The sequence below is a fragment of the Dasypus novemcinctus genome, chromosome 6 (assembly GCF_030445035.2).
Source record: "Dasypus novemcinctus isolate mDasNov1 chromosome 6, mDasNov1.1.hap2, whole genome shotgun sequence".
Classification (NCBI taxonomy): domain Eukaryota; kingdom Metazoa; phylum Chordata; class Mammalia; order Cingulata; family Dasypodidae; genus Dasypus; species Dasypus novemcinctus.
The window spans coordinates 98,594,167-98,620,628 of record NC_080678.1 but is presented as its reverse complement, the minus strand read 5'-3'; the positions used below and the strand labels follow the sequence as shown (position 1 = coordinate 98,620,628).

Genomic DNA, 26,462 nt, shown 5'->3' with positions numbered 1-26,462 from the left:
GGAGGTACTGGGGATTGAATGGAGGACCTTCTACGTGGGAAGCAGGCTCTCACCTATGAGCTACACCCACTCCCTGCAAACTCTTTTAGGAGATCCTATGTATATGATCTTTCACATATTGAATGCTTTCAAGATAAGACTGAGTAGACACAGTAGCACTTATCATAATTTTTTAAAGTACCAAACTAACTGTAATTGTGATGAAGAAATGTATCAACATCAGATTTTTTTTATTGAGTCTCAAGGAAGAATTCAAATTCCACTTCCAGGCATGATTGCCCAGAGGGAATGATAAGCCCTTTTGTAGTTTTATTTTCATTTTTTAAAGATCTGATTGTATAAATTTCTTAAATTACTTCAGTTTAGCAAAGTCACTTAATTCAAATAACTTCTCCTTAAAAAGTATTTTTGGTTCTTTACACCAATTTGAGCTTATATTATTACTTTTACACTGTGGGTCTTTATTTGGACATAGGAATTGTGCTTGGTGGTCTGGCCAGATCGGTTTCTTAAACTCACTTTCATAGGAGTCTGTGACCCAAAAACATTGTTTTCTAGTGGGGCCCTAAATTGTATGTTACGATTATAGGAGAGAGTAAATTGTGTTTTGTATTGACACTCCTCAATCATCAAAGTCAAGTCTTAGTAAATATAACCTAAAAATCAAAGTATTTAATTAACACACTAAGGAGGTTTATTCTTTTTAAATGTTTTCTTGCATTTCTAGGGGACAACATCTAAACTAAATCAAAGCCCACTTTCTCTTATGTGCAAATTTTCTGCATGTAATACCTATCTCCTCTGAACCGGGATGATTCAATACCAAAGTAATATTCACAGTTATTTGGCAACAAAATACAGAGTTTAATTTTTAAAAATCAGGACTGGATAATATGGACATCATGAAATAATTGAAAATGATATTCATAAATTGCTTTGTCTTTTTTTTGAGGAAGCAACTCTTAGAGGGAAGCTGCAGGCAATACAACATAGGGCTAAACACACAAGTTTCAGGTAAAGTGTTAGAAATAGTTTATATACGTTTGCAAGTGAAACAAGTTACAAGAGAGAAAACACACTTACCCTAATAAAAAGAACTAAACATGAAAAAAATAGTTTATATAAATGAATTTTTAAATGATTATATATGTATAATGGAACAGAACATAAGAGAACTGATAAATGTTGAATAGAAAGATAACTTTGTAATTGAATATCTAGCAATGATAAAGATGGTAGAAGTGAGAAAATTAGATAGAAGGGTTAAAGGGCAGATTAGACACAAAAGAACAGAAATAATTAACTGCAAAATCCATTCAAAGAAATTCACAGAACTCAGTGCAGAGTCATGGAGAGATGGAAGGTATGAATACAGATTATCGAAATGTAAAACTGAGTGAGCAGATTTGCTATAGGTTGAGTAGAAGTTCAAAAAGGTGGAGATAGCAGGAAGGGGGTCAATATTAAAGAGAGAATTGCTGAAAACCTGACTCCTTAGATTCAGGAATAATAGAACCTAAGCAAGAACAATTAAAATAAATCCATACCTAGACACATAGTGAAACATCAAAATATCTGAGACAGGAGATTTTAAAATCAGAAGAGGAAAATATATTATTGATAAACAATAAAAATTCCATTCAGCCATAGAAAGCAGAAGACATTGAAATAATATCCTCAATATGCTAACAAGTAACTCTCACCCTAAAGTTTGGTACCCAGTTAAACTATCATTCAAAGGTGAGAGTGAAATAAAACAAGATTTAGATAATTACACATATTGTATATGTCCATCAGACACTCCCTGAAATATAGCAACCATAAGGTATATATTTAGGGGAAAGGAAAGTGAACAAATAAAGAAGGAATGAGATTCAAGAAGCAATGCTATCAAAAATATTTGGGAGTTTAAAACACTGACCTTATAAATGTCAAATTTGGGGAGTATGTAAGAACTAGGTAGATATAAAATATTGGACATAAACACCATTTGCATGGGAAAATAGGGATCAGGGCTAAAGAATCCAGAGATCCTCAGTTGCTAGGTAGAATGGTTAAATTAAAGTTTAAATGATTAACTTTAGACTTGCTAAGTTGACTATATAAATTAAAATATATGGGAAACCATGAAGTGAAATAAAACTTGACTTCCATCTCAATAGAGTGGGAGGAGGGATAAATGAAAATGAAAGAAAGGCAGAAATATTGATCAATCTAGTAAAAGACAGGAAAGGATTAAGCAAAAACACAGATAAAACATAAATTTAAAGAACAAAATAATAGGGTCCACATAAAACAAACCCGATAATTTAAACAGATTAACCTTGCCTCTTAAATCAGAACACAGGTTGGAGAAAAATCAGTAAGTTAGTTGTTCTTTAGAAGAAATACTCCTAATAAATCTTAAAAGTATGATAAAATTGGGGGAAAAAAGGGATAGAAAAATACACCAGAATATTAACCCAAAATTCTGGCCTTGGATATATTGATATAAAGAAATAAGTGAAACTAACAGTTCACCAGAAAGAGAGCAATTCTGAATTTGTAGGTGCTCAACCTAAGCTCCAATCTGGCTATATACTTTAGAGAAAGACTTGCGTTTTGTGCCCAAGAAAGCACCCATTAGAATCTTCCTCATGTCTTTAATCTGGAAAAAAAATTAGGAGGAAACTATCAACAAGAGAATGGATAATGAATTTTGAAGCCTGTATATGATGGGGAATTACTCAACAGGCAACGGAATGGACTAGGAACACTTTATTATGTAATTCTGGATAATAAGATCTTCCAACAATGTGCGTAAATCTTTAAACTAGAGTAAATAAAAGTTCTTTTGACATATACAACATACAACATATATATATACACACACACAATATAAATATAAATTTTTGAAATGTATGTTGTTGAGACATAATATGTAGGTAATAGCAAATGTGCTAATTTTATTTTTCTGTCTAGACATCTGTGTATACCTTATTAGTCTAAAGCACCTGACAGTACCATCCCAATGATTTAAATGTCCTTTATGGAGTCGTGTCATTGTTTATCTGTTCAACAGACTGTCACTTAAGGAAACACTTTCTGCTTGGGGAATGCGTTTCTGTTGAGTAACAGACTAAATGTTTTCAGAGCCTCCACTCACTACGTGCTTTTCTTCTACAATGAGCTGATTCTCATGTGTCCTATAATTCCAGGTATGGTTTCTTTATTGTGAGTCAGCCTGTGAAACATGGGACTGTTACTCCCACACATTATAATGTCATCTATGACACTGTTTGCTTGACCCCAGACACAGTGGGGCATTTGACTTACAAGCTGTGCCACATGTATTATAACTTGCCAGTAAGGATCTTCTGATCCCGGTTTTCCTCCAGATCTGTAAAATGAATGGGTCAAACTTGTGTGCCTATGTTTTTAATCTGTGATGTGACAAATGTGAAAATGTAAATCTAGAGAAAATAGATGTAAATTAAATTCAAAAAAAGAAACTTCCTCTTAGTTTTCTTCCTCCTACAGAGTGCGATTTGTGTTCCTGTGCCTTGCCACTTTGCTCACAAACTGTCTTACCTCATGGATCACAGGATTCAGGGACAGCCACACAATTTACTGTCAGAATGTCTCTATTACCTTTGATCTGCCAAAGATTGGGCTTTGTACATTTCAATTTGTAAATTGAAGCTGGATGTTTGCTTATTCTTCTAGATTCATGTTTCAGATTTGACTCAATCTTGATTGGTCATGGGAGAGGCTCAGAGGAATGTATTCTATTTTCAGTAGTATCACTCACTTAAACAAGGCTTTATGCACCATTTTCCAGGAAGGAAAACCAACAGTGAGAGTTTTGTCTTACAGCTTAGCTTTCCCATATCTTACAAAGTGCATATAATTTAAACAGGGCTGAATGCTGCCCTCCAAGCAAAGGGACTCAAATAGAAAATGGTTGACCATTATTCACATGCAAATGGCAATAATGCACATCTATAAACAAATATATTGGAACACTAGCATAAACATAGTTTCCCAAGTACAATGTATACGTACATTGCATGAAACACTCATGGCTTTGTGAAATATTTATTTTGCTTTGGAAGGACAGGACATATGAGATGGTGATGGATTTCTGTTAATTAATATTTTCTATTTTTAAATAAGTGACCTATTACTGATATATTATACATAAAATATTTATGGTATTCTCTGCACTGGGGTGGGAGTTGAATATATATGTTTGGTATAAAAAGATACCAGTGATTTGAAAGTTGGCAGCTTAGAAACATAAATGCATTTGATCGTGTTTTTTTGCAGAGAAGGAAAACTAAGACCTTGACTGGCATCTCTAACTTCATTCTATTGCACATGTGCCAAGTGTGATGATGTTTATTTTGATAGCTGCACCATCACCAGGAGGAAATTTTGGATAATTTTTTTGAATGAAGCCATTTTTCCTCCTGAAAGCAGACACATTTTTTTCCTCTCAATATAAACCAATCTTAAGTAGGCTCAGAATTTAATGTGCCTGGTATTTGAGAGTGCCCTATTTTCTGATATTCATAGAGTGGTATATTTCGGGAACTACTTTGTTTCAAACATGCCAGAAAGTGTTATGTCAGAAATTGATAGAACTGCTTCAATCATAAGTTAAGTAAATTTGATGTGATATTTAAGCGACCCCCAGCCCCACCTGGGTGCCTGGTGCTGAGGCAGGAAGGCCCTGCACCCCTGGCTCAGCTGCATCTGAGACAGTCTCTGGCCTGGCCCACCCAGGGCAGGGCCCTGCACCCCAACCTCTCCAGCCTCGTCCCTTCTCAGTTTCCTGATGCCAAGACCTCCCGTGAGGACAGAGGCAGAGGCTCCCCAACATGTGGAGACAACTCTTGGGGCGCTGACAGCCCCGGGGCTCCCCCCTAACTGCCCCTCCCCCTGTCTGGGCCCTGACAGCAGCTCTGTTGGAGTCACATGACCGACCAGTGGGTCACCAGGAGGGACTCTGACGAGTAGGGAAGCCGGGCAGCTGCCTGGGAGCCCCTCTGTCCTCCGTGCAGGGTCTGTGGGGGGTGCGGGCAGCACCCTGAGGGCAGGAGCCTGCAGGAGGAAACGCTGCTGGTTCCCAAGGCTTTCCAGCTTCTGGAGCCCTGGGCCTGGCAGCCCGCGGCGGCCCCGTCCCACGCAGTGCTAGACCCCCAGGCCCCGCCCCCTTGGCTCAAACCCAGGCCCCGCCCCCAGCCCCACCCCCTCAGCCCTGTCCTCTGCTCTGGGGCCGCTGCCTCTGCACAGCCTGAGGCAGGTCAGGCCTGTGCTGTGGGCAGCGCAGCTTTGATGTTTCCATGGAAACGCCCCTTGGATAGAGGCACTGAGGGACACCGCAGGCTGGGGGCATCTGGAAGTGGCCTGTGGAGAGTTGTGCAGGTTTCTTGGGTCTCTGGAAGCTTCCATGTTAGGCGATAGTGATGCGGGCCATTTTCGGGACTTGGAGTTGTCCTGAACAACATTGCAGGGATGGATGCCAGACATTATATATCCTGCCGTAACCCGCTGAATGGGTGGGGGAGAGTGTGACTACAACGTAAACCATTATCCATGCGGGGCAGCAGTGCTCCAAAATATATTCACCAAGTGCGATGATTGTGCCACGATGATTAAAGAGGTTGTTGATGTGGGAGGAGTGGGGTGCGGGAGCATATGGGAAACTCTTACATTTTTTAATGTAACATTTAAAAATAATAATAAAAAACTATATTAATTTTGAAAAAAAAAAAGATTGCAGCCTTCCAAGCTCCTGAAGCCCCCCTCTCACCATGGGGGCTCCCCCTCCCCAGGCTGGTGTCAAAGTCCAGAGGGTCCTGCCACACCCTCCCCTGCAGTGGCAGGGCTGCTGGATCACCTGGCACGTGGCCTGCTGGGGCCTCCAGCCAGCGGGTCACCACACTCAGGGGTGTAGCTCCCTCCTACCCATATGACGTCAGGACCCTGTGGCCCCTCCTGCCCCTGGGGTGGAGGACATGCTAGCCAGGTCCTCGGAATGAGTGTCTCCAACGGCCAGCAGTGCAATGTCCTGTTCCTCCTCGTTAGCATTCTCTTATTTATAGAACCAGAAGCTCTTAGTCTTTGTGAAACAAATAAAAAGAAAACAGAAAAAAGAGTTGACTGAGTCAGGCTCCACGTCCTGCAGAGAAAGCCAGGAAGCGCGGTGTGGGGAAGCCTCTTGCACAGTTGATCTGGGATCGAGTCTCCAAATGGGGCCTAAACTGACTGCTGAGCCCCTCCCCAGGGCTTTAAGCCCCTCTCCCTCGCTCCTGGCTCTGAGTTGGCCCATTGCTCGGCCTCGCTTTATGCGGCATTTTGTCACAGGAGCAACCTTCTTACCACCAGCTTGGGAGAGGATTTGCTGGCACACAGACAGCCTGGGAGGCGAGTGGGGAATGCTCTCCCCAAGCCCATCCTGGGAGCTGGCTGGACAGACGGGGGACTCAGCTGCACAGGAGGGCGAGGGGCAGGAGGGGGAGAGGGGGCTCCCTCAAGCAGCAGCAACGCCAGACAGGAAGGCTTTGAAAGTCAAGGGTTATTTGTCCCAGGGTAAGCCTGCACACACAACCTGCATACACAGAAATGGGCCCCTCCAGAAAAAAATTTTTTTAAACATGGGAGAAATTATGGTTATTTCTTTCAATCAGTATTGATTAAACACCAAAACCTGTTCTTGCCTTACTCAATTGAAAGTTTCAAGAAGACAGGACTGAGGTGGAGAGTTTAGTTTCCTAACTAGTAAGATCAATAAAGACTGGCTGGGAAGTGGACTTGGCCCAGTGGTTAGGGCATCCGTCTACCACATGGGAGGTCTGCGGTTCAAACCCCAGGCCTCCTTGACCCATGTGGAGCTGGCCCACGCACAGTGCTGATGCGCGCAAGGATTGCCCTGCCACGCAGGGGTGTCCCCAGTATAGGGAAGCCCCATGCACAAGGAGCGCGTCCCGTAAGAAGAGCCGCCCAGGGCAAAAGAAAGTGCAGCCTGCCCAGGAATGGTGCCACAAACACGGAGAGCTGACACAGCAAGATGAAGCAACAAAAAGAAACAGATTCCTGTGCTGCTGACAACAGAAGTAGACAAAGAAGATGCAGCAAATAGACACAGAGAACAACCAGGGTGGGGGGGAAGGGGAGACAAATAAATAAATAAATGAGTCTTTAAAAAAATAAATAAATGAAGAATGGCTAACTAGAATATGTCGCCAGAGAAGAGAGTGTAGTTAGGGAATGGAAAGCTGGGTTTAATCTGAGCAGAATCAGTAAAAAGTAGTTTGGAAATGTTTGGAAATGAATAGAAATGGTGAGAGCACATAAGAGAATTTGTCATCAGAATTGCTAATATATAGGTATGACAGTGGTTTGCTTTTTTTTAAATAATGAAAATGCTCTAAAATTGATAGAAATGATGAATACCCAATTCTTGATTATACCAATGGATTTTACACTTTAGATAAATTGTAAGGTTTATGAATAAAAATCATAATAAGGTGGGTTGGGGAAAAATACACCAAATGTAAGATACGGATTGTAGTTAGGAGTAATTCTTTGATGATGCTCTTTTATAGTTTGTTATGTTTCACAACAATGCAAGGTATTAGTGGTGGGGTGACGTATGGGAGCCCAGTATGATGTGTTGTAAGTGTACAACTTTTACTACATACCTATTATTTATGTATGTTCATGTATGAATGATATATTTCAATAAATTTTTTAAATGAAAAAATAATATAATAGAGGATGCCTGGGCACCCTCAGTCACAGCTGCCTTTGCAGACCCTCCTGAGGTGCTCAGGGACCCCACACCAGGATCCGGGGGCCTGTGGGCCTGGTGATTTCACAGGCACAGAGAGACAGTGGGCTACGCCTGGTGGGAGGATGCTGCTCACTAAAACTCATCCTTCTTGGGTGTGGATTCTCCAGCAGGGGCAGATGGAACCAGATGGGGAGTTGTTTTTCTTCTCTAGTGGAGAGGACACGGTTCAGGGGAATCCTTCTGGGCTTGGGCACAGTTCGGGGCACCTGGACCGAGAAGTCGTGCTTCCAGCTAGTGACCCTGGGGGCTCCTCACCACCTTCTATGACATGTTCAGAATGTGGGACTCCAAAGTGGGAGACCAGGGACATGGAGAAAGGAGAGGAGAAATTCAAAGGCTTCTCTTTGCATGAAGTTAGGACTGGATTCACATGAAACAGGCTCTTTGGGCTTTTTCATGGAGTGGAATTTGGCAGATGGATGAAGACGAGGTGCTGTGAGAGGCACAATCCATGTGCATCCCCACGGGGCCCCGGGATGCGTTATTCTAGCAGGTGGAGTGTACATGCATCTCAGAGAGGACAGAAACTCACCATGTAATAAACTCTTTTAATCATCAGCAACAAATGCCAACATCTTTTTTACTGTAAAACCAAAACTATGTGTCCACCTCAGCAAGTCAACAATCCTGGCCCTTTGGTGCTTTCGCCTTAGGGCTTTGCAGGCAGGGCTCGTGGAGGGCAGGCAGCCTGTGCCCGGGAGCAGGGCGAGACCAGCGGCAGCATCCTGGAGGACTGGGAATATGCACCGGGGAAATGGCAGCACCCCGGGCACACGGGGAAGGGGACACTCTCACAGTTGGGAGAAAGGCGCAGTCTTGGGTCAGAGATCACCGGCACCCTCCAGGCCCTCATTGGGGTGAAGGTGAAGCACCTCCCCTGTAGGGCAGAGAAGAGACAGGAGGTCATGGAGAAGTCATTTGATTTGGGTCCAGAGGCTGCAGTTTCCTTGGCCCCGTGGGCTGGGCTCAGGCCCCACCTGGACCTGTAGGGTCCTATATGCTTTTTCTCTCCCTGGAGTGCTGGCATCCAGCCTCTACTCCCACTTGGAGGGTTTGGCTGTCACCCCCTCTATAGAGGCTCCCCTGCCCTCCCCAGGGAGTCTTAGGTGCTCTGGCCTCTGACCTTGGCTGCTGCTCCTCCATGGACTGGGCGCCTTGGGAGTGAGGGTGAGGCCTGACTTCCTTCCAGGGCCCCAGAAAGCCCGGGGACTAAATTCCAGAGGTAACACCTTAAACTATTAAAACATCCAGTGTGCAAGTAAAGACTGCAAGGCATATAAAGAGGCAGGAATTGATGGCCCAGTCATAGGAACAAGATAAAACATCAGAAACCATCAACAAATAAAACCAGACTTTCAACATAAAAACTCTTTTAGAAAATGATCTTGAATATGCTCAAGGAGAGAATGGAAAACATGTATAAGGAACTAAAGGACATTAGGAAAATTATATGTGAAAAAAATGAGAATTTCAATAAAGAGAAATTATAAAAGGGAACCCAACAGAAATAGTGGAATTAAAGACCACAATAATGGAATTTAAAATTCCTTGTATGGGTTCAATAGCAGATTGGAGCTGGCAGAAGAAAATATCTGTGAACCTGAAGAGAAGATGATTGAAATTATTTAGGCTGAGGGGCAGAAAGGAAAAAGAATGAAGAAAAGTGAACAGAGAGACCAGGAGACTTGTGGGACATCAAGTTTACCAATATATGCATTATGGGGTTCCTAGAAGAAGACAGAGTGAAAGAAACTGAGAGACTATTTGAAGAAATAAAGCATGCAAACTACCCAAATTTAAGTAAAGAAATGAATATACATATCCAAGAATTATAATGAACTATGAATAAGATAAACTCAAAGAGATCCGCAACCACCACATTATAATCAAACTATCTAATGCCAAAGACAGAGAATCCTGAAAATTACAGGAGACAACAACACATCATCTTCAAGGGAGCTTCAATAAGAAGAAGTTCCAATTTCTCATCAGAAACCACTGAGGCAAGAAAGCAGGGGGATGGTGTAGCAGTTTGATATTATTGACAAATTCCAAAAAGAAATTGGATTATATTTGTAAACTTATCTTTTCCTCTGGGCATATTAGATTATATTGGATTCAGAGGCTTACTCAATTAAGTAATTAGCTAATCTTCTTGTGCCAGTAGGGCATTGAGCCCCCCCCTTGGTGGGTGGGGACTCACAGATAAAAGGCATTGCAAAGGACAGAGTTGGAGGTCTTCTGATGTTGGAGTTTTGATGTTGGAGTTTGATGCTGAAGGCTTAAGCTGGAGTCCCAGGAAGTAAGCTCACAGAGGAAAGAGAAGTCAGTCCCAGGAAGATAGGAACCTTGAATGCAGAGAAAAGCAAGCCCCAGGAACGTAGGAACCCAAAAAGCCTGAACCCTCACAGACGTTGGCAGCCATCCTGCTCCAAATAGACTTTGGTGAGGGAAGTAACTTATGCTTTATGGCCTGGTATCTGTAAGCCCCTACCCCAAATAAATACCCTTTAAAAAACCAACCAATTTCTGGTATTTTGCATCAGCACCCCTTTGGCTGACTAATACAGATGACATATTGAATATGCTGACAGAAAATAAGTGCCAACCAAGAACTTTTATCTTGAGTAACTGTATTTCAAAAATGAGGGAGAGATTAAGAAATTCCAAGATAAATAAAGGCATAAGCATAGGGAGTTCATCATCATTAAACTTGGACTATAAGCAATGCTAAAGGGAGTTCTTCAGATTAAAAGCAAAAGGTAAGTAGATGGTAGAACAAAGCTGCATAAAAGAATAAGGATCTCTGATAAAGGTAACAGCATGGTTAATTATAAACACCAGTACTTTCCATTTGTAACTCAGTTTTCACTTCTTATGGGATCTAAAATTCAAATGCATAAAAGTAATGATACACCCATGGGTTGGGACACCCAACCTTTAAAATGTATAAAGATTTAATTTGTGACAAGAACACATAAAGAATGGGGGGCAGAAGGCTATGGAACATAGTTTGTAAATGTTGTTGAAATTAAGCTGGTAATAAATCAAACAAGATTGTTAAAGATTGAAGATGTTGAATTTGTACCCCATGGTAACCACTTTTGTTAAGAGGCTAAATGCATACCCTATGGTACACATTTGTTAAGGTATTAAAATGTGTACTCCATGGTAACCACAATGTATATCAGAAGAAGGCATGCAGAAATAAATGAGAAAGTGTTCAAAGTGGTTCACAATGAAAGGAAAAAATAATACAAAAGAAGGCAATGATGGGAGAATTGAGGAACAAAAAAGGAATAAGAATTGCAAAATCCAAATAAACTGGCAGAAGGGCCTGTATTACCAGTAGTCACTTTAAATGTGAATGGGTTAAACTCTCCAGTCAAAAGGCAGAGATTGGCAGAGTGGATAAAATAGCATGGTCCAATTTTATGTTGTTAAGAAGAGACTCTCCTTAAATTCAGACACAAGTAGGATTATCAAAAGGGATCCAGTATGGGTATACTTATATACAATATTAATATACTCATATATTATACTAAGATGCTAATACCTCATAAAATAGACAAAGTAAAAAAACTATTATAAGGGACAAAGAAGTACACTACATATTGACAAAAGGGTCAATTTATTGAGAATGCATATATGCACCTAATAGCAGCACTGCAGAATATATGAAGTAAATATTGAGAGATTGAATGGAAAAGTAGATAGTTCTACATTTATAGTAGGAGACTTCAATGCACCACTTTCCATAATGAATAGAACTTCTAGACTGAAGATCAATAAGGAAAGAAAGACTTAAACAATACTATAAACCAACCAAACCTGATGTATATACAAATACTTCATCCAACAACAGCATAATACACATTCTTCTCAAGTGCATATGGCTCATACTGTAGGATAGACAATAAGTTACACAATGGATTCTTAGACATTATACCACCACCATGAGCAACAAAAGGAAAAACAGTTAAATTGGATTTCATCAAAATTATAAACGTTTGTTCATCAAAGGGTATTATCAAGAAAGTGAAAAGACCATCTACATAACTGGAGAAAACATTTGGAAACCATGTATCTGGTAAGGGTTTGATATCGAGAATAAATAAATGAATCCTACAACTTATCAACAAAAAGTTAAACCACTCAACTGAAAAAAGGGCAAATAATTTGAATGGACATTTCTCCAAAGAAGATACACAGTTGGCAAATAAGCACATGAAAAGATGTCAACATCACCAACCATTAGGGAAGTGCAAATCCAAACCAGAATGAGATATCACCACACATCCTGAGAATGGCTTTAATTAAAGAAAAAATAAAACTAGAGACCACAAGGCAAAGAGCATGTTGGTGGCCACGTTCAGTCCCCTGGGGCCTATGTGCTCCTGACCACCACTTCCCAGGGCTGGGGACTCCATCTGTGGGCAACTGTCACAAGGGAAAAGCACTGTGGGTGACCACCCGCCACGGGGGCAGCACCCCTGCCTGCTCACCATGCTCCCCAAAGAGGGCCGCATCAGTTGCACAGAGCTGCAGTTCTCCCTAGCAAGAGCACACAGGAGGTCCAGTTTGCCCTGCAAAGGGGACATGGCATGAGGACATGGCATGGTGGGGTGACACTGCCAGAGAGGGTCAGGCACCCCAGCTGAACCCCAAGAACATGCAGAGCTTGGGAGCAGGAGCCTGGCAGCCTGCGTGCCTGCTGGGGTGGTGGTCACTGTGGTCACAACGTCAGAATCTGGAACAAGACGCTCTTTTGGTGTAGGGGTGTCAGTGGTTCGTTAAGGGGACAAGTTCACAGGTTGGAGGAGCTACACCAGGAGCCAGGAAAAGTCCCTGAGGGGAGCATTATGGGGGCACAGGGCACTGGGCAGCAGCCCAAGGAGGGGCAGGGAGGCCTGCACTCCCAAGGTAGAGGGTGGGGAGGGGCAGTGGGGCAGCCTTGCAGCCCCTGGGGGCATGGGGCACTCTGCTTTGTGCCCACCCTGGCCCCTGGCACCTAGGGAGAAAGCCAGATGCCCAGGACCCTCGCCACCCCACAAGTGGAGACTTCTGGTTGGAACTCTGCACCTCAAGCTCAGCATGATGGGGGCCCTCCTCACCTCCATTTGGCTCAGACGCCCAGTGCCCAGGCAGTCACAGCGGGCGGGCATCACCATGGGCCGCGGCGGGCTGCAGCACACTGTCTGTAGGAAGAGAAAGCGTCTGCTCCAGGGCGGCACATCCAGGGGGGCTAGTGCTGCCACTCAGCCACTGTTTGTGGGGTGAATAAGGAACAATCAAGTGAGGGACCCCGGATTCCATCAGCAGCACCCGCGCTCCCAGGGAGCATCCTCTGGGGCAAACAAGATGGCATCTGGCTCATCCCCAAAGTGCTGCAAAGCTCCCCTGTCCCCTCACTCCTCTGATGCCCTCATTGGCAGAGCCTCCTTGAGGCTGTGCCCCGTGTGGGGCCTGGACCGAGGGCCCCAGAAGAGAGGGGTTCATGCCTGCAGCTGTGCTCTGTGGGGGGAGCCATCTGTAACAGGACATGCCCAGGACATCACTACTGGACGGGTGGCCACAGAGAAGCGGGAGCTCTGTCCACTCCAGGAGCATCATGAAGGAGGAAACGTGACTCAGGAGGAGCCTGAAGGCAGAGGACAGAGGGGACCAAGGACAGCACCGTGTGGCCAAGGCACAAGGCCAGCCAAGGACCCCGAGGGCCACAGTGACTTGCACCGGAAACCTGCGGACCCGGGAGAAAGCTGGACTTCTGGCCTCCAGACCAGAGACAGTGACCTCCCGGTTCAAGCCACCCGGTCCATGGCATTTGTCAGAGCAGCCCTGGCAAACGAAGACACCACATGCTGGGCCAGCCAGGAGTCCACGCATGGGCAGGGGATGCTCCTCAGCCACCGGGCTCCAGCTTTGAAAGCGCAACCGCCCCAGGCCCACCTGGTCCCACGGCTGCTGCCCTGAACCCAGCCCTGGGCTCCCCCGGGTGGGTGTCCCTCGCAGCTCTGTGCCAGATAAGCTCCCTCACCCACCCTCAGCCCTGCAGGCCCCAAGGGCTGACCCGGCCAGGCCCCTCTGCCCACCAGGAGACCATGATTAAGACAAGGGCACGGCAGATCCCAGAGCTGGGTCCTTGCAACATGAGGCTCCTTTTCCAGAAGCTTCCCTGAGTCCTGGGTAAGTGCCATCCTGCCAGCCAGCAGGGGCCAAGTGTCCCACTTGTCTCAGGAGGGTCTGTGGCAGACCCCCCACAGGCTGCCCACACTGCTCCTTTGGTGAGCCCGGGAAGGGGGACGCCTGGCTTCCCTAGCAGTCCCCGTCCCCCCACCCCTGCATCCCCCTCCTCCTGCTCTGCAGGCTCTTGGCACAGGCAGTGGAGCTCCTGGGGTGGGAGTGGACCCCTCCATGGGCTGCAGGAGGCTCGGTGCATGGCAGATGAGCTCACAGGAAGTCAGGACGCACTTAGGACTTACCCTACATGGGTCCGGTGGCTTCTTTTTACACTAGAATGTTAAAAAGACATAGCCAAATAAGATTAATAAGAAAAAGAAATAATACTAGCATTTAAAATAACAAGTAACATACAAAAAAAAAACTTTAAAAATAAAAATAGTATAAAAATTTTTTAGACATTGTGTCTTTCATCACTGTAAGGTCTGTTGTCTTATATGTACAGTAATAATTTCTCCTGTATAATCCCCCAGGGTCTTATTTTTTCCACTTTATTTTCAAAGAAGCTTTAGGTTACAGAAATGTGGGAAGAGGTCCACCTGGGGCATGCCTCAAAGGCATATGAATATGTTCAAGCGTTCACTGTCTGGATGGTTGAAGACCCACACAATAACCAAAGAATATTGAATTCCCATCCTGGGGAGTGCTGCTTCATTCTCTAACAGCATGGCAAGAATCTCCCAAGTACAAGGGTAGTGCCTAGTGAAGGAGGAGAGACCATGATGCTAGGCCCTCGATATTGACGACAGTACTTACAGACCTTTCCTTGTGAATTTGAAACTTAGCCTAGTGTTATACATTGCCTAAGAGTTACCTCCTGAATACTTCCTTGTTGCTGAAATGTGGCCTCTCTGAAAGCCAAACTCAGCATATAAACACACTATCCTTTTCCCTGCATGGGACATGATGCCTGTGGATGAGCCCCCCTGGCACCAAGGGATTATTACCAACACCAACCAACAACGCATGCAGATAAAGACCTTGACCAAAAGGGGGAAATATTCAATACAAATGAGCTTTTATGGCTTAGAGATTTTGAAGTGAATCAGAAGGTCATTCCAGAGGTTACACTTCTGTGCATCTCAGCAGGCTCAGCAGGATCCCATTGACTGCCACGGTAAACAATGCCTCAAACAGCAGGGCTCCTAAGAGCTAGAGACACCCAAACACCAAAAGCAGCACAGAGCAGCTCAGGAGTTAGGCATTCTCTCAGCTGGCCTTACTCTGGAATCTATGCTCCTCAGTGTAACAGACTTAGACTCTTGTATAGTTTCCCTAAACAAGGCTCTTCTGCCCCTTTTATTTGAAATATCATTAGCACTCTACTTATTAAATGTATGTTCCAGAGACTTAAAATCTTTGGTCCATCCATGTGCCAGTTGGGTCCTGAATCTCAGCAGAGTTGCAGCACCTACTCTCCAGTTCATTGGACTCATCCAGCACAACTAACAAGGAGATGACGATGGACAACGCCCATCCCAAGGAACAGAGAGTGTCTGCAACTGCAAGCAAGAGAGTAACATCCACCTACTGCCTGGGAAACAGGGCCCCTCTCAATCAGAAACTGCATCACCATCGTCAAATCCTCAAGACTGCGGAATGAACACTGGACTAAAGTAGACTTATTACTATTCTATTATAGACATTATTCTAGCAATGGAAGAACTTCTATCATTGATATAAAGGCAGTGGCCACCAGAGGTTCTGGGGGAGGGGGAGGGAAGAAGAGGTGAGGGGAATTTCAGGACATTGGAGTTGTCCTCCAGGACAGGGCAATGATGGGTACAGGGCATTATGGATTTTGCCATAACCTACGAAACTGTGCAGGACAGAGTGTCAACTGTAATGTAAACTAGAGTCCATGGTTAGTAGCAATGCCTCAATACGTGTTCATCAATTTTAGCAAATGTGCCACACTAAGGAAGGTTGTTATTGATGTGGGAAAGTGTGGGAGGGGGAGACGGTGAGGTTGATGGGAATCCCTTATGTATATATTTTTTATGTAGCATTTATGTAATATAAAGCTTCTTTAAAAATAAATATTAAAAAAAGACATAACCTGTGCTGGAAGGTGCAGTTTGGGCTCAGCCTCAGCCCCTGGGAGAGGTGGGGACCCTGCTCAGAGCCGCGGGGCACAGACTGATGCCTGCGGGGCTGTGGCCAGCACAGCTGCCTCTGAGCCTCAGTTTCCTCCTTTGTCACAGGGACACCACCCCTCCCTGGAGGGCTGGGGCAGGCCAGGCAGGCTGAGGCCACCCCTAGCCGAGAGCCCTTTGCGGGATGGTCCCCACTGGCTTTCCCTCGAGCACTCCCTGGGCAGGGACCCGCCTGCTCCTTCTCTGCCCCCCATGCCACCCCCACTTTCTCCTCCTCCTCCCTGCAGCACTCGGGACGGTCATCCAGCCCCTTGAAGTTCCCTCCTTCCTGACCCAGGAGCACTCGTCTCTGTCCTCCTGCTGCCCTGCTGCACGCTGGCCTCTGGTCACCTCTAGAAGGGCTGTGGGCACCAGAGCAGCCTGGCCCAGCGTGCGCAGCCTCCCTGTGAGCACCCCGTGGCAGGCGGGGCAGGAGGCCAGGGCGCCGCTAGGCTCTGGGGGGGGGGTGGAGCCTGAGCCGTGGTCAGTCTTGGGAGCTGCTGGGACCTGCCCCCAGGAGGGTGCCGCCGGGTGGGCCAAGGGGGCGGGTGCTCACGGGCCAGCAGATGTAGCAGAGGCAGCACAGCAGCAGTGGGCCTGTCAGCGACAACATGCCAACCACCACGGGGAGCAGGGGGAATTTTGGGGGCTTGGCGGGGATGCTGGTGGTCGTCTCCGTGGTCGTCTCCGTGGTCGTCTCCGTGGTCGTCGTCGTGGTCGTGGTGGTGGTGGTGGTGGTCTTTTTGGGGTGTGGTTTAGTTTGGGCCTGGCGTGGAGTGTTGCGAACGGGGGTGGTAGGGTGCTCTCCCTGTGGAAGGACCACAGCCTTGCATGGCCCCCTCCCAGCTCCTGCCCCTGGACCCTCGTGTCCACTGCCCTTTCCCCTCAGGCCCCCATCTCGAGGGACCCCAGGGGGGTCAGGAGTCCAGGCCCAAATCCCCGGAGGGCCCTGGCAGGGACCAGGACCGTGGTCACTGCCTGCGACCGTGCCCCGAGCCCCTGCCTCCGAGGCCTGCCAAGATAGCCTGGAAGCTTCCGGGCTGAAGGACCCAACCCCAAGAGGAGGCCTCGGCTGACAAGGATGGGGCTGTGGGGACACAGAGGACACCGCACCCAGATGGCCGGGGGCCGGCCGCCCAGAGGCCAGGCCCCCCATCTCCTGAGCCCCTCCCAGCTCTCCACACCCTGGTGGAGGGAAGGGCCCATCCTGCCTGGCGGGCGCCTGGGAGGTGCAGGGAGACTTCCCAGAAAGCCCACACTGGGCCGGGGTCTGAGGGCGTCGGGCAAGGGGAGGCTTGAGCATTGTCAGCAGCTGGCCGTGTCCTCGGGGCTGCTCCCTGACACACGCCTGCAGCCAGCGCCGTCCTCCACCAGGGCCCTCTGCCCCAGCCTCTCGCTCTCCACCGCCCGAGGCCTGCTGCCCGGGGACGGGATGTCCACCTGCCTGGAGCTGTGGGCGGCTGCCCTGGCGGGGGCTCCTTCAGGCCCACGAGCCTCCCAAGGGCCGACCCCCATCCACCCCTCCGTCCCGCCAAGCTGTCCCGTCCACAACAGGGGACGAGCTTCCTGTAGGGCTCAGGGGCAGCGGGCAGAGGGGCAGCCGAGGATGCGATGGCAGCGGGCGGTGCCACAAGGCCTGGGAGGGGGCCAGGCCCCCACAGCTCCCCTGCTGGGAGGGGCCTCAGCAGAGGGTCCCCCACTCCATTGCCTGGACCCTGACCAGGAGGGGTGGGCCCTGGGGCCCACATGGCCAGAGGTGCCGCAGGCCTGGACTCTGGTCCTGGTGGACCCCTGCCCCACCCATTCACCCTGGCTGCCAGCTGCCCCCCAGCGTGTCTGCATCAGGGCTGGGCTGACAGGCCCCTTGACGGGGGTGCCCCCCCCCCAGTACTCACGCACAGGACACTGGTGAAGCTAAGGTTGTTGGCAAAGAAGTTATTCCCTTTGTTGAGGCTGATTTCAACGAAGACCTTCCTAAAGCACAGAGGGGGTGGGCCGGTGACAAGCAGGTCTCCCCATGGCCCCCAGCTCTCCTGGGTGCAGTGACTTTGCCAGCAAGGCAACGGGGTGGTGGGCAAGCTCTCCTTCCCCAGAGCACGAGGTCGGCCTGGCTTGGAGGCCCCGAGGGACATGGCCAGCCCCAGGAGCCCGGCATCATCTGCCCACCATGCGGCCATGTGCCACGTGAGCCGCGGCCACATGGGGGCTCCCTCGGCTCCTTGGTGTGGACAGGGCATGTGGGCTCAGCTCCAGTGAGTGGCAGGAGCCCTTTGGAACTGGATGGGCTGAAGCGTGTGCCCCAGAAAAAACCATGTTCATGACCTGCACCCAGTCCTGGGGTGTAACCCATCATCAAAGGACCTTCTGAGGATGTCGCTATGCTGCGGTCAGGGGAATGAGACTGCCCTTAGTGCTGTGACTGGGGGCTTTCAAGGGAAAGCCACTTGGAGGAGAAGACATTGGAAGTCCTTGGGAACCCGGCAGAGAGAGGAGAGCACGTGGCCATGTGGTGGGGGAGCCACGGGACCCCAGGATTGCCAGCTGCCAGCACCAGAGTGCTGCCCACCCTGGAGGGAGCCAGCTTCCAGCCCCAACACTGGCAGCCAAGAAACCCCTCTTGTCAAGACAACCCATGGCTTGGGAGATGTCACAGCATGGGGAAACTAAGGCAGGCACCCTCCACCTCCTGCCATCCTCAGCGGAGCCGGGCCATGTGGATCCCTGCCCACCCCCAGGACCACCCATCAGGGTAGGTACAGAGGGCTCCCCGGGTGCCCCGGCCGAGGGTGTCCTCACCCAGGACCCCTAAACCACTGCCCATCTGGTCTCCTGCCACGAGGGTCCCCAGACCGGGCACTTACTCTCCAGGTTCCTCCAGTTCTACTCCTGGGCAAGTTATGAATTTCTCTTCCACAGTGATTGCTGTTTCATCTAAAAGGCAAATCCCATGAGCAGGTGAGTGCACTTGCCAGCTCATCCAGCCACCACCTCCTGCGGCCCTCAGCAAGCTGCGCTCACGTTGACAGACAACTGGCCTCTCTCTCAGCCTTCATTTCCTTAGAGACACTTGGGGATCCCTGGCCTTTCCCAAGATGCTGGGCAGCTGTGGTATTTGTGAGTTTTCGTTTGGTGAAACCCCTTAAAATATTATGTCTTGAAATAATCCATTCCTGTGGGTGTGAGACCCTTTCAAGTGCATCACGTGAGTGAGGCCTGACTCAGGTTGGGCCTCCGCCCTCTTTCTGGGTCTTATATAAACAGAGACACAAACAGAGACACACAGGAAAAGGGAGTTCTGCCATTTTGATGCGGCCATGTGAGAGAGGACTTGAGGGCAGCTGGCAGCGAAGCCCCCAGGGGGCTGGGCCCACCGAGCAGCTCGAGGCTGAGGAGATGGTGAGCCCAGAAGGGAGGGCGGGAACCTCAGCAGGGATGGCCGCCATCTTTGCCACGTGGCAGGGCGCCGGGCTCACCAGCGGCTGACTTTGGTGAGAAAGCATCTCGGAATGTGCCTTGATGTAGATGTTTTATGGCCTCAGAACTGGAAGTTTTATTGTACTAAATTTCCCATTTCAAAAGCCAACCCATTTCTGGTACTTTGCGTCAGCAGCCCTCTGGCAAACTAAGACGGTATTTAACAGAAACAAGGTGGGCAGAGAGCTGTCAAGGGAGGAACATTCTAGGGCCTGGGTAGAGAAACAGACGATCCAACAAAGTGAAATTACAAATGAAATAAATGTCAGAGAGTGCAAAGTGCTGTGACAACAAAAAACTGGGAAGGCACGGAAATTAGAGGTGAAGGGACGTCTACTTAGGACGTGTGGCCTGCCCTAACATTTACAGGAACAAGTTCTCTTTTAGAGAAATTAGAATTTTTGCAGATGAATTGAGCGATGTCTGGGATTTGTGTCCGAGGGGGCCGCCTGCCGGGCCCTCTGCTTCCTCAGGCCGCTCACCCACGGCCACGTGCCTGGCACGTCAGTGCCGCCAAGTAATAGGCTGCTTCTTACATTTTCACGCAATTATTATGCCCTCAAGGGCACCTCCCACTCTCCTTACGAGATCTTGTGACCAGCACGCTCGTGTTACAGGAAAGAAAACAGGCTCAGGAGCCAAGGCCCTGGGGCCTGGGCCTCAGACTCTGGAGCCCAGGCCTGGCCAGGGCTCCTCATCTCAGCTCAGGATGAGCCACCTTCCCTGCAGGGACCAGTGGACCAGGCAGGGCACAGGGCCCAGGCTGGCTGCCCATGCCCCCAGAGCCGCCTGCGGCCTCCGTCCTTGGCCCTGGGAAGGGCGCCCTGCGAGGCGGAGCTCAGCCCTGCTCCAGGTGCCCGGGGCCTGTTTCCAGTCAGGGTGGGAGGGGGCCCAGCCCCCAGCCCCCCACTGGCCTGGCCCGCCCCCTGCTTGCCCACGCTGCCTCTAACCCCAGTGCACAGTCGGCGAGGGCGGGGAAAGGTTGGCTGAGAGGCGACACAGCGTTGTGTGGGGTCCTTTCACTCCAATGAACCGAGGCAGATATTTACCCCAAATGCTATTGTCAGCGAACTTAAATCTGCAAATAACTGAGCTTTTGTCCCTTGTGTTCTGAAGGCCACTTCCCCGAACCACCACTCGATATTCTCCTGCAAGGACAACATGACATAGGCTTGTGAGGAAGAGTGCAGGGCTGAGTTCCTTCTAATCTTACCACTCAAGGTGGGCTTTCCCCAAAACAGACATCCAAGGCTGCTCAGGGAAGGCCGGCACTGTGGGAACCACCCCGTGCAGGTGCATCTTCCACTGGGAGGGGCTTGGCCTGCCCTGTGTCCTCAGGCTCCTTCCACCATCACCCAACCCCAGTGGCAAGTTAGGGGCTTCTGACCCCGAAATCCCACGGGACTCCCTAAACCCATGGGGTGCTGGCAGTGGGCAGAGTCACCCCTCAGGTACAGGTGAGAGCAGAGCTCGGCCCAGGTGGGCCCAAGGCACCCAGGCTGCCTGAGCGGGGCCCCCAGGCCTGGAGCCGTGGGCCTTCTGTACACACAGGGGCTGCTCCTTCACCCTATCCTCTTGGTACCCAGGGTGGCAGGGAAGCCCCCGGGACCCTGCTCCTGAGAAGCCCTCGTGACAGGGGCAGTCCCATCCTACCTCTGGGTGCAGAGCCCTGAGGCAGCTACGCCAGCCCCTGCCTCTCCCTGGCCACCAGGGACCACCCCCAGCCCATGCTGGTCTCAGCATGCATGTCAAAAGGGCTGACACAGAGGGGCCATCCGGGGCTCGCCCCTGGCAAACATTACAGCAGCCGTAGGGAGGGCAGGGGGTCCCCAGGCCGTCGCTGTTCCACGCAGGTCTGTCTGCCTGAAACCCATTCCTCCACACGGCACTGCCTCCTGACCCAGGCCCACTAATTCCAGCCCCGAGCTTGAGGGGCTCCAGGGAAGTGAACCTTCCTGCATACTTCAAACACACTCACACACCACACACACAATGCATGCATACAAATTCAAACATACAAACACATAGAAAGCATAAACACATAAATGTCCACACGTAGACACACACATGCACATAACCACATGCATACAAGACCACATGCCATGCACACACATCCACAAACATCCACTCTCACATGCACATTCTCAAAAATACACACATGCACGGGCACACACGTATGCACACATTCACCCTGGTGCATACACTCACACTTGCATGCACACACATGCATGCCCATACACACACACTCACACGTATACACTAAATACAAAAATACAAGCAGACACATGTGAACATGCACACAATCCACAGAACACATATGCCCACATCACCACATTATTGTACACGCAGGCACACAGAAACATGCAGAAATGCACACAAGCACTCACGTGTGCACACCACGGGCACACATGCCCTTTCACCCACACACAGGCATTTCCACACACACACCTGTGACCACAGCGGTGACTCCTCAGCTCTTACCTCCCACGCAGGCAACAACAGGATCCAGAGACTTGAGCTCAATACAGCTCTTCTCCCCCAGCTAGAACACAGAGCGGGGCGGAGGGGCAGGCTGAGAGTGGCCCCTCCTCTAGCACAGCCGCTCACGCCCACCCCTCCTCGTGTCCAGCTCCCACAGCCGCTCACGCCCACCCCTCCTTGTGTCCAGCTCCCACAGCCGCTCATGCGCACCCATCCTCGTGTCCAGCTCCCACTCACCTTGTCAGTGATGCTCTGCAGAGCCTTGAAACCTCCAAGCACCCCAAACGCATGCTCCTTGGTGTCTGCAAACCCTTCCAGCTATGAGGAGGAGAGTGACAGGGACCCACAGCCAGGGGACTGAGGGGGCGGTGGGGTCCACAGGCAGCAGACTGCCCATTACCCTTGGACTAGATCCTTTCGTCTGCAGCAGAACTCATGGGGGGGATGGGCCCGTCCACCCTCAGCTGGGGTGTGCCCAAGCCCACCGTTCCCATCCTCTGCAGTGGGCAGGGGTGGCCCCGAGTAATTGGAGGGGGTTAGGAAACCATCCCTGGGCTAGCCTGGGAAAGCAGCCTCTGACACCTTCCCCCACCCAGGCTCAAGAGCAGCCCCTGCGTTCCAGTTCTGATTACCTGCAATTGCAAAAAGTCTTTTACACCCACAGCATAAATAGTCGCCCCCATATGCCGAGCCTTTTGAGCCTGAGAGAGAGAAGGTGTTAAGTACAATTCACCCAAAGATGTGGAGCAAAATGCACATGACTGTGGCTTGAACTCACTTCAGACTTAGTGTTTGAAAACACGACTGGCTCTAGCGTCCCATCAGTGAAGGCTATGATCATGCTGGAAACCTTCTTACCTGAGGGACAAGCAAAGAGGGGCCAGATGGGAACGGCACCTGGGGTGCACCAGGGGGCTGCAGGTGGCAGAACCTCAGGGTTGCCCGTGCGGGACACAGCCCAGGGCCCCACACCAAGTCCTCACAAGCAAGGTGTGGGCAGCTCACCGGGAGGCACATGTGCCAGCCACCCTACTCTGCATGCTTTGCAGCAGACCCCAGAGGGAGAAGGGCCTGAGCCCAGCACCCACCTGGTTCCCCAGGCACCTGGCTGCCCCACCGTCCCCCACCTGATGGTACCACCTGTGCTAGGAAGGGAAACCCAGTTCATACACCTGAGAGGTGGAAGACTCCAGAACAGCAAAGAGAGCTGCAGGCTGACCTACCATAAAGGGTGGGCTGCAGGTTTGGGGCAAGGAGACCATGAACCATCAGGCCTGGGGGTTCCTGCCAGTGTCCTGGGCACCAGGGCCCCTGGCCAAGGCCCTTGACGGGGGACCATGTGCCCAGCTAAGGGCTCTGCAAACCCCAGTGCATCCCACTTATGAAGCCTGTGAAGCAGACTAGTAAGATAAGGAAGATCTGGAACCTGGCAGAGAGTCCACATCAATAGCCCCCAAGATGGCTGCTGGAGGACCCTCCCCAGGATTCTGCCTTTCAGAACAAAGACTTCTTCTGGAAGCCAGGAGAAGCCCCGGATATTCCCCAAGGACTTTATCATTGGGCCCTCTTGGGGAAATAATGGGTGGGGTAATCAATCAAAAGAACAAATAGCTGGGACCCCTCCCCTGCCATTAGCAAAGGGGCAGAATAATTAATAGTTCAAAAAGCCAGGTGGGGGGCCTGAGGTGCTCGCTCTCTCCACTCTGTTGCCTCTGGACCCATTCCTGCCCTCTGTGCACCGCTCTCACCGTTTGTCCTCTGCCACGTGGCCACACAAGTAAACCTGGGCATTTATAATCTATAATGGGGAAGTGTAGCTTGTAAATTAGCTCTCGTTATCACTTTTCAGCCCCTTCCTCTGTACCTGGGCCCCCTAATCTGTTATTTTCTCCTATTTCTCTTCCCTCCCTACCTGAATAAATTACTGGCCTAACTCACCCGACATGCTCTTGAAATTTATTTCTGCAGCATAGTTGAAGAACCTAGATAAAATCCATTAACATATTTGGCAGAGCTGGTCCTAGAGTTTATTGGTGAGTGAAGCTATGGCCTACAGCCTGCTTAATGCTTTCCTTGGGCTCCCCATTTTAAACAGGTTTGCCTATGAGCCCCCACAGGATGTAATCCCTGGAGGGAAGAGACTGGGGCTCTGTCACTGCCACGCACACAGGCTTGTGCCGCCTGACCCCAGCCAGGATGACTGTGTCATAGGGCACTGGCTTAAATCATGGCCCTGCCAAGACGGAGGTTCCCGGCAGAGCACTGGGCCCTGTGAAACTTCTTTTTCAAGCCCTTTTAGCAGCCAGAGTCTTTGTCCTCAGGCCTGCCTGCCTTTGCCTTCTCCTGCCCTGTCCCCTAGGAGGTGCATGGCAGTGGCGGAGCAGGGGGCTTGCCCCTCCCAGTGCATCCACAACTTTGCCAATGGCATTCCTATCTGGCCACACCCAGTTACCTGGGGCATGAAGTGGGAAGGCAGTGGGCTGAGCCAAGACGGATGCTGTTCCCTTCCCTGGGGACCACAGGCCAGGATGCCCCTGATCTAACCTTTACCGGTGTTTTACCTTTCTACTTCTTGCTAATGAATTTCTCTTTACAGGTTTGTGTTAGAATGCTTTGGAATGTTTTAAAAACAGTAAAAATGGAAAGTGCCTTTGTCTAGCCAGGAAGCTATTGCCCCAGGGCCCCAAAGCCTGTTAGCTAGAGCAATTGATCATCAATCACTTAATGGCCTTTTGATGGCTGGTTTAACTGGGAAACTATCAGACAGTAAAGTCATATAACTAGGACAGCCTTGAGCTTCTGAAAGGAGAGGAGGAGGAAGCTCTCTTGGGCTTGGAGGGCATCTGATCTATTTGATCTGTCTTCCAAGTCCAGGTGGCCCTGGAAATGTCTGGCATCAGAGCCCCTGATTCCCCGGGTGGTGGGAAGTAACTCTGCATGTCCCCCAAGACTTTTGAAGGCTTGGGCATGTCGAGTGCAGTGGGTCTTGGGCCATGGAAAGTCGGAGTGCTGAGAACCAGAGCAGGAAACTGAAGGGCCCCCATTCCTTGGGCCCATCCATTCAGAGAGCAGTCAAATATCCCCTGAGACAGATATCTCAGGTGCTTTGATTTGGGGCTGCTGCTCAGTCTCCCACCAACTCGGCTTGGGTGCACTGATTTGATATCTGGAATAAAATATCACCCAGGACCTAGGTCGCCCACAAGGATGCTTGTGGGCCAGGCAGGCTCTGAAAATTGAAATTCTCGAGACACTGAGACAGAGCTTCAGCTCCAAATTATGTGGAGTGGTGAACATTTTAGTCAGACTAGGACTCTGGGATGCCAGAACCGTCGACTAAAAGGTGCTTCTTCATTCTTCCAAGAATAATGGGTGCAGCTGCTAGCATACCAGCAGATTCCCCAGTGGGGGGTATTCTCGAGAACTGGACAACCCTACCAACTGAAGGGTGGAAGGAAAAACTGATCTTCTTTTGCTACACTGCGTGGCCACAGTATAGCCTGAAAGGTGGCCAAAATTGGCCTGTAAATGGTGCCCTATATTATGACCATATTTTGCAGACAGACCTCCTGTGTGAGAAGGAAAGAAAGCAGTCAGAGGTTTCATATGTTCAGCTTTTTATGGCTCTATATCAGGACACAAGGTTAAGTGGATCTTGTAAGTTATGTTATGCTCAGAAAGTGAAACCACTCCCTGAAAAGAAGGTGATTATCTTAGATGATCCCCTCCTCAGTTTCCCCCTCCAGCCCCTGCTTCCATGCCTCATGTGCCTATAGCTACCCCAGTGGGAGTCACTAGAAGTGGAGCATCTTTCCACCTTAATAGGGGATGCAAAAACGGCCTCTACACAATAAGGGAAGCAGGAACAATTAGAGTCCATACTCCCTTCTCTATGACAGATTTAACTCAGTGTAAGGAACAGTTGGGGTGATTTTCAGAAGACCCAGATAAGTTTACCAAGGAATTCCAGAAGTTAACCCTAAATTTTGAGCTGGCGTGAGGAGACACACATGTCATCCTAGTCTTGTGCTGCGTCCCTGCAAAAAACTGCTGAATTTGGGAAGTAGCCCAGGGGCATGCCGATGGGAAGGCTGCCCAGCAGCCCCAGCAATAAGCTATAGGGGTTGTGGCAGTTCCAGAGGCTGATCCTACCTGGAACTACCAAAGAGGGCAAGCAGACATAAGAAAGAGAGACCATGCAATAGCATGCCTACTAGAGGGAATGAAAAAGTACATTGTTAAGTCTTAATTATAATAAGCTGCAGGAAATAACCCAGATGGAAAAGGAAAAT

The 26,462-nt window shown here is 49.3% G+C and overlaps 2 protein-coding genes across 2 annotated transcripts in view; both read right to left on the bottom strand.

The window, feature by feature from the left end:
• Positions 1–22,664, bottom strand: part of LOC131278896 (anthrax toxin receptor-like) — a 102,933-nt gene extending 80,269 nt beyond the window's left edge. The window contains exons 1-10 of the mRNA XM_071215594.1: positions 22,656–22,664; positions 22,408–22,488; positions 22,171–22,231; positions 20,739–20,837; positions 19,077–19,146; positions 18,111–18,189; positions 16,772–17,023; positions 14,323–14,352; positions 12,955–13,038; positions 12,346–12,426 (exon numbers count right to left, since the gene is read on the bottom strand). Of these exons, the coding sequence (XP_071071695.1) occupies positions 12,346–12,426; positions 12,955–13,038; positions 14,323–14,352; positions 16,772–17,023; positions 18,111–18,189; positions 19,077–19,146; positions 20,739–20,837; positions 22,171–22,231; positions 22,408–22,488; positions 22,656–22,664 (846 nt within the window). The remainder of the gene's footprint in view (positions 1–12,345; positions 12,427–12,954; positions 13,039–14,322; positions 14,353–16,771; positions 17,024–18,110; positions 18,190–19,076; positions 19,147–20,738; positions 20,838–22,170; positions 22,232–22,407; positions 22,489–22,655) is intronic.
• Positions 22,448–26,462, bottom strand: part of LOC101436197 (anthrax toxin receptor 2-like) — a 55,967-nt gene continuing 51,952 nt past the window's right edge. Inside the window, exons 7-8 of the mRNA XM_058299529.2 lie at positions 22,949–23,028; positions 22,448–22,871 (exon numbers count right to left, since the gene is read on the bottom strand). Coding sequence (XP_058155512.1) covers positions 22,707–22,871; positions 22,949–23,028 — 245 coding nt within the window. The 3' untranslated portion in view covers positions 22,448–22,706. The remainder of the gene's footprint in view (positions 22,872–22,948; positions 23,029–26,462) is intronic.